The sequence below is a fragment of the Zea mays genome, chromosome 5, assembly GCF_902167145.1.
Source record: "Zea mays cultivar B73 chromosome 5, Zm-B73-REFERENCE-NAM-5.0, whole genome shotgun sequence".
In the NCBI taxonomy this organism is placed as follows: domain Eukaryota; kingdom Viridiplantae; phylum Streptophyta; class Magnoliopsida; order Poales; family Poaceae; genus Zea; species Zea mays.
Window position 1 is genome coordinate 189,337,194 of NC_050100.1, and position 7,224 is coordinate 189,344,417.

Sequence of the window (7,224 nt, forward strand, 5' to 3'; positions counted from 1 at the left end):
GCCCGCGAGGATGTATTTAATTATACTATTTGTTAATATGAATTTAATTATTGCTTACGTTAATATGTGTTAATATGTATTTAATTATTGCTTATGTATTTGTATATATATAGCTCAATGAGTTCTCCGATCAAGGACCAAGGATTAGTGCCCGAGCACATGGACAAGAGTGTTGCTCAAGAACAATCCAGCAGTGAAGGATATGAAACGCCTAGCGACCCTTTTCCTACCACTAGCATAGATAGGGCCGCTCTCCGTGAGTTGCAACGTGACCCTACTTATGATCCACGAGAAGCTGAGGTAAAAGTACGCATCTTTAGCTTCGTATGTGTACCCTACTGATTTCACATGCATGATCTCTTGTGCATTTTATTACATGAATAGGAGGTCGTGTCTGAATTTCGTGCGATACTCGAAGAAGCCGTGGCACGATACGAAGACGTACCGGAGCCGACCCAAGACGCACCGGAACAGACCAAGACAACAACCGAGACATCAAGGAAAAGGAAGCAGAGCGATCGAAAAAGAGGTGACAGGGGGCTGAACAAATTTCCCGACAAAACATACAAAATCTCAGACGTGAGCCCGAAAGGTCAGCCCCTAGCTCCAGAAGAGGCACTACCTAAGTTCCGGAATGCACTTGGGTTTTTAGTTAGAGATAATCTTGACATAACAATACGACAGTGGAGAGATGTGTCAGATGATGTCAAGAATCAAATATGGAATAAGCTATTAATGAGGTTCGTTCTGCCTCGGGGTTCAGAAGAACTCGTGAAGGAATACACGATGAAGCAGCTTGCAATAAATTTCCGAAACTGGAGGTCTGAGATGAACACAAAGTTTGCAAAGAAAGGTCTGGACCCGACCAAAAAATATAAAATCTCAGCAGGTCAGTGGGCAGTATTTCTAGAGCAGAGGAGCAGCCCTGATTTCATATCTCTAAGTGAGGCAAATTCAGAACTATCAAAGAAGAACAAGTACCGCCACCACCTAGGCACAGGTGGTTACAAGCGTCAGGTTCCTAAATGGACACAAGAAGACGCCGAGAAGAAGGCCGCAGGGTTGCCGACGCTGTCCGAGCAACTTGGTGAAAGGGCGGCAAATTGGCTCCGTGCTAGAAAACCAAGGGAAATCGAGACCGGTGTATCTTTTGATGATCCCATTGTCGAAGAAGCGGCAAAAAACATATATACAATGGCAGCTAAGCAGAGCGAAGGAACTTTTAAGCCACAAAGGGAAAGAGACATCCTAACGGCTGGTCTCGGTAACCCTGAGCATCCTGGTCGTGTACGAGGAATCTCGTCTAAGGAAGGATGGAAGGAAGGATTCGGACCACAGTGGGAAGGTCTGTACAAGAAACGTGATCGATACAAGGAAGAGATCGCGGATTATTTTAAGGAGGAGGCCAAGAAAGAGTTCAAAGCCATGATGTCTCAAATGCTATCGAATCCTCCTCCAGAATTGATGCAACAGTTGGCGAGTGCGATGTCTGTTCAACAGATGACCACTCCACAGATACAAATAATTCCAGCAGCTCAACCGCCGGCTTCCACAGATTGTACGACATTACCAAGCTCTGTTGCTTCAACGGGAAATAAGGACCGTTATCCAGTTGATGACATCACAAGGCCTGTGGCGTGCACACTGGTTATAAGATATGGTATTAACAATAAACGTACAAAGATAGTAGCCACAGGCCTTGCGATCCCAGGACGCAAGTTCCATGGAAACGATATTCCAGATGATTATTGCAAAGTAGAAGTGACGACGGTCGTCCAAGGATCCGAGGACGACATGCTAGACATCCCTGGGCCCGAAGGTATCGAGAAACTTGGACAAGCTATCAAGAATTTTATCCTTTGGCCTCGAAGGGATGTCGAATTGCTTGATTGGTCGAATTCGTCGCAGGCGTCGTAGGCCCAACCGTCTCCACCTTCTCAAATTGTTGTTCCTATTGTACATCCATCCTCACCTCCTCAAACTTCACATGCTGCTCCTCATCCTTTTTCTGACCCACCGTCTCCGCCACAAGCATCACCATTCAGGGCTCCACCACCTTCTCCTCCCCATCCTCTTGGTGACCCACTGTCTACGCCACCATCAAGGGATCCACCTTCTCCACAGCCATCAAACGATCCACGACCATCAAAGAAATCTAAACTTCCTATACCAAAATTGGTGTCCCCGTATCAGAAAAAGAAGAGTAAAGCTACTACTGCTGGCACAGTTCGGTTTTTGAAAGGGATTGGACGGAGCCTCACGTCACAAACTGTTGATTTGGCCGAGCACGAGGAGTCTGCAAAAAAGGCTGAGGCAACGGCCGCAAAGATAAAGAAGCCAACTAAGGCAGATTACAAAAACGTGCCTAAAAAATATGTGTCGGGCAGACCTCTGCTACCTCTTGACAAACTAAGAAAGGTCCCGGCTGGTGTTAAAAGGTTGCATGACTGGTACATGCGGGCATCATCGGTTGGCATCGACACCATCAGTGTGCATATACCAGACCATGCTTTTATTGGTTCGAACCAAAAGGCCGTTGTTACATTCGAGGACATGTGGTTAATGATGAACCTTCAGAGACTCGACGTGCAACTTATAACGATGTTTGCATTGTAAGTGTCGCTCATACTTCCACATATGTGTGTTATTATTAGTGAGCTGTATAAAATTTCAATATCTGACATGCACGTGTGACTTGCAGAATGCAACATGATCAGCAGGAGATTCTTTACGGTTCCAAGCCCAATGCTAGTGCCAGTAAAAGGGTTGGGTATCTCAACCCAATACTTATATTCGAGGAAAGCCACACGTTTAGAATCGGGAAAGACAACGATGAAATACGGGGAAAGACGGACGAAGAAGTTGAGAAGCGTATAAAGGATATGAAGAAGGATTTTGAAGCTCGATACGCCACATACATAGGACATGCAATGCTTCAATTTCAAGACAGGGAAGCCATAATGGCCCCGTACAACTTTAAGTAAGTGTGATTTTGCATAAATAAAATTAATAATTTCAATACACATGCATCACAAATTTGATTCGTACAGGGACCACTGGATATGCTTCCTCATTTATCCTAAGGTTGGAAAGGTGCTGGTGCTCGACTCCTTGAACTTCGACCCTTCGACATATGCAACATTCCTCAGCATCTTAGAGCTGTAAGCCTTTTCTATGCATGCATACTTTTATCGATTAAAATTTGAGAATAACATGGTGATTCTATTTGAGATCACAGTGCTTATAGATTCTATAAGATGAGAGGTGGAAAGTACGACCTGTCGAAAAAACTCGTGCCACTAGACATCCATCATCACTGGCCGGTAAGTATGTGATTTTATGAATACATATCATACACAATGTTGCAACTAAATAACCAATCTCCCGTTATGTAGTGCCACAAGCAACCACAAGGATCGGTCCTATGTGGATTCTATGCGTGCGAGTTCATAAGAGTGAACGGACGATACATCACGAACCCTGACAAGGTATTATTAGTAATAGTTAAGTATGTATTTATGTCATTAAAGATGCAAATGTGTTATTATTGAGTATAAATAGATGATGTTTATAAAATTCCTTTACAGCAATTTCAACGAGGAAACCCGGAGAACTTGACCGAAGCTGCATTGTATGGCATAGTCGAGGACCTCTGCACATTCATATTGAAAGAGGTCATTCCCGCAGAAGGAAAATATCACGATGCTTCCGGAACATTAGCTTTGCCAGAGTTTAGAATACTAACAGAAATTAGTAGATTATCTCTTAGCCGAGATAGTTATTAGAGCTTAGGTGAAAACTTATGATGTATAGAATGCATGAAGGATATATGGTTGTAAACAGAATACTTTGATGTATATAAATGTATGATAGAATTTAATTTCATGTTGCTTTCAATATCAATATAGATCTATATATATATATATGTTTGTGTGTGTAAATAAATATATATATAATTCAGTATTGTTTGAAATTTTGAAAAAAGGCGGGAAAACTTCCACTGGCGGCTGAATAAAGAAAACCGCGAGTGAAAAGTGCATTTCCACTGGCGGTTTGCTTTATAAAACCGCCAGTGGAAATGCATTTTCACTGGCGGTTTTCTTTATTCAGCCGCCAGTGGAAATGCACTTTTCACTGGCGGTTCCTTAAGAAAACCGCCAGTGAAAATGCACTTTTCACTAGCGGTTCCAAAATAACCGCCAGTGGAAATGCTGATTTCCACTGACCCCTAGCACTGGCGGTACTGAAAAACGCCAGTGTAAATATGTTTAGAACCGCCACTATAGAGCTTCTGTGTACTAGTGGTGGGAGTTTTTTTTTTCATACGTCACCCCCTCCACGCACGCTCGTCCACCTGCCTACGAAAAATCTAAAAACTACGTGCTTATTGGGTTTGAATCTAGATTGCAAGGAACAAACTATCGCCTCCTAACATTTTACCACTCGTTGGTTTGTGCTATATAAATTAAAGATAGATACTATAAATATATATACTCCACAAAAAATCCAAAAACTGTACTACAATTACGTGAGAGTTTCTCCTTTCATACGTCGTCCTCCACACGCTCATTAAGGTTTGAACCCAGATTGCAAGGAACAAAACTATTGCCTTTTAACCATTGCATATTGTTGATTTATGCAATATAAATGACAGATACTACAAATACATGTACTCCGCGAAAAAAAATTACATGCTCATTAGTGTTTAAACTAAGGTCGATCGCAAGGAACAAACTATCGCCTTCTAACCATTGCACTATTATTATTTGATTTATCGAACGAGGTAGTCTAGTATCATTTCATATCTCTAAGTTCTCGGTTTGGTTTGCAAAATAAAACGGATTGATTCTTTAACACCTTGTTAATAAAAAAAACTAATATTGTTTCTAAGAAAAGATAAATTATTAGTTATTAGTACTACTATGACAACGAAGTCATTTCAATTAAATTTAAGAAATAAACTCATACCTCATCTAAAATAGCTTGATTCGCCAAACAAACACTCCACGGCTGTTTTTTTAAAAACAAAGCTTCGGTTTACTACTGTGGTGTTTTTGCCATTAACGAGGAACCTTTAGGGGGGGCCTAGGAACCTTAACAGTAACAGCAGCCAATATCAGTCTTCGCTGTTAGTTGGATGCCGGTTATATTGCTTTTCAGTAACTCACCAACGTAGTATTCTATTTTTCGTGGTTACTGTTATTACTATAGTCAACACTGGGCATCAATTGGCTTTTCACTATAGTAACTTCGGGGTTTAAATAGCTATCTTTTCTACCAAAGTTTAAATTGTCCAACAACGTCTTAAACTGGTGCCTCAAATTGAAATATAGGGCAACAATACTTATTTTATAAAATTTGGTTAAAAAATTATATAGCACCCTGTCAAGTTCCTCAAATATAGTACAACATAGTGATCTGTTCTATAATGTAAATTTAAGGCTTTACTGTTGAAGTGGAATATTTAGTTGGTGCCCCTAAATTCTATAAATTATATTCATTTTCAAACTATAGGACATGTTGGAGATGCTCCGAATGATATCAAGAAGAGTAACTTTACCCATTCTATCTTTAAAAGTGTAAATAGAAGAGAACAAGGTTGGTCCAAAATCAAACCTTGACAATAAATTAGCATCATTCAATACCCTAATATAATATATTTTTATATGTGTTAGTCATTAATATTTTTTTTGTAAAATTAGTTAAATTTGAGATAATTTAATTTAAAACAAAATTCGTTTCTTATATATTTTAGACAGAGGGACTAATTTTAAACAAGTATCTTAATATTTACAATAGGTGGTTGTTGTTTTTTCTATCAATTGTTTACCTACACATGTCAAGCCTTTCAAAGTGTATCGTCTACAGCTGCCAGAAAAGAAATAATAAAATATTTGTCGCGCTCTTTATTATGATAGCCGAGAACAGAAAGGGTTCTTGCTCTCCGGCTCCGGTTTTAATACAGTGCCAAGCCTCCCTCTCACTGCCAGGACATGAGTCCATCCAGTCCTCACTTCACTCTTAACGCCTACCAAACTTACACAGCCTCTCCATAACTGCTGCTGCTCCTCCGTCTGCTTCCGAGCTACCATTCTCTAGCGCGCTACCACGGTACCACCACGCCCGCCCATGGCCTCGGGGTCGAACCCGGACAGCATGGACACCGAGCCTCCCGGCGTCCTCTCCATCGCCGTCGAGCGCAACCCACCGGAGTCGCGCCTGCAGCAGCTCGGCGTCAAGTCCTGGCCCAAGTGAGCGCCGATCACTGTCCGTTACTTTCTCGGTTTCACGGTGTTGATCGTCGTGACGTATGTAATGGCTGCCGTGCCCGAGCGCGTGCAGGTGGGGTTGCCCGCCGGGGAAGTTCCCGGTGAAGTTCGACGCGCGGCAGACGTGCTACCTGCTCAAGGGCAAGGTGCGGGCGCACATCAAGGGGTCGTCGGAGTGCGTGGAGTTCGGCGCCGGCGACCTCGTCGTCTTCCCCAAGGGGCTCAGCTGCACCTGGGACGTCGTCGCCGCCGTCGACAAGTACTACAAGTTCGACTCGTCCTGACTCGGATCGCTCGCGCGCGGCGCCGCTGAACTGATCCCGATTGTTGATTCAGTGCTAGCTTGATTGTGCTGGTTAGCCTAATTTCTCTAGCTAATTTGCTTACGTAGCATGTGTCTATCTCTAATCGCCTTCTCTGTCGTGTAAAAGAACGTAGAGGTGCAGGGCATCTCGCCCCGGAGAGCGTAGGCCAGTACTAGTTAGTTATTGGTCCGGGAACGGAAATAATAAAACCCGGTCAAAGCGGGGGCTGTTCAAAGTATCCTTGTTTATTCCTCCCAGTGCAATCCATTTTGAATGCTTCTTTGACCAGCGCCCTTGGACTACGTTGTCTTTTTATATTTATTTTCTTTTTCACATGTATTTGGAAAATCTGACCAATTGTGATCATTTATTTCCTGTGTGCCTTGTCTGCATCTCGACGCCGGCGGTTCTTCGGTTATGATTATACTGTATGGAGTACGCATGTGCATATGACCGTATAAAACACTGTTTATAATGTAAAAATAGTATTATTTATAATGTAAAGTTTGAAATAGGAGCTGTGATGTTGGAAATAGTACAACGTTCGAGAATCGAGAGCTCTTTAGGACAATTCTCTCTTTTTTACAAAAAAAACAAAAAGACTGGATAAATTTTCCTCTGGACTTGAAAATTCTGCGCTTGCTACCTAT

General features: G+C 42.2%; 1 protein-coding gene across 1 annotated transcript; it reads left to right on the forward strand.

Moving 5' to 3' along the window:
- The first annotated feature begins 5,963 nt into the window (after positions 1 to 5,963).
- LOC103627425 (RmlC-like cupins superfamily protein) lies at positions 5,964 to 6,862 on the forward strand. Its single transcript, XM_008647715.4, has 2 exons — positions 5,964 to 6,251; positions 6,343 to 6,862. The coding sequence occupies exons 1-2, from the start codon at positions 6,130 to 6,132 to the stop codon at positions 6,551 to 6,553; spliced, it is 333 nt and encodes a 110-aa protein (XP_008645937.1). The 5' UTR covers positions 5,964 to 6,129; the 3' UTR covers positions 6,554 to 6,862.
- The last annotated feature ends 362 nt before the right edge of the window (positions 6,863 to 7,224 follow it).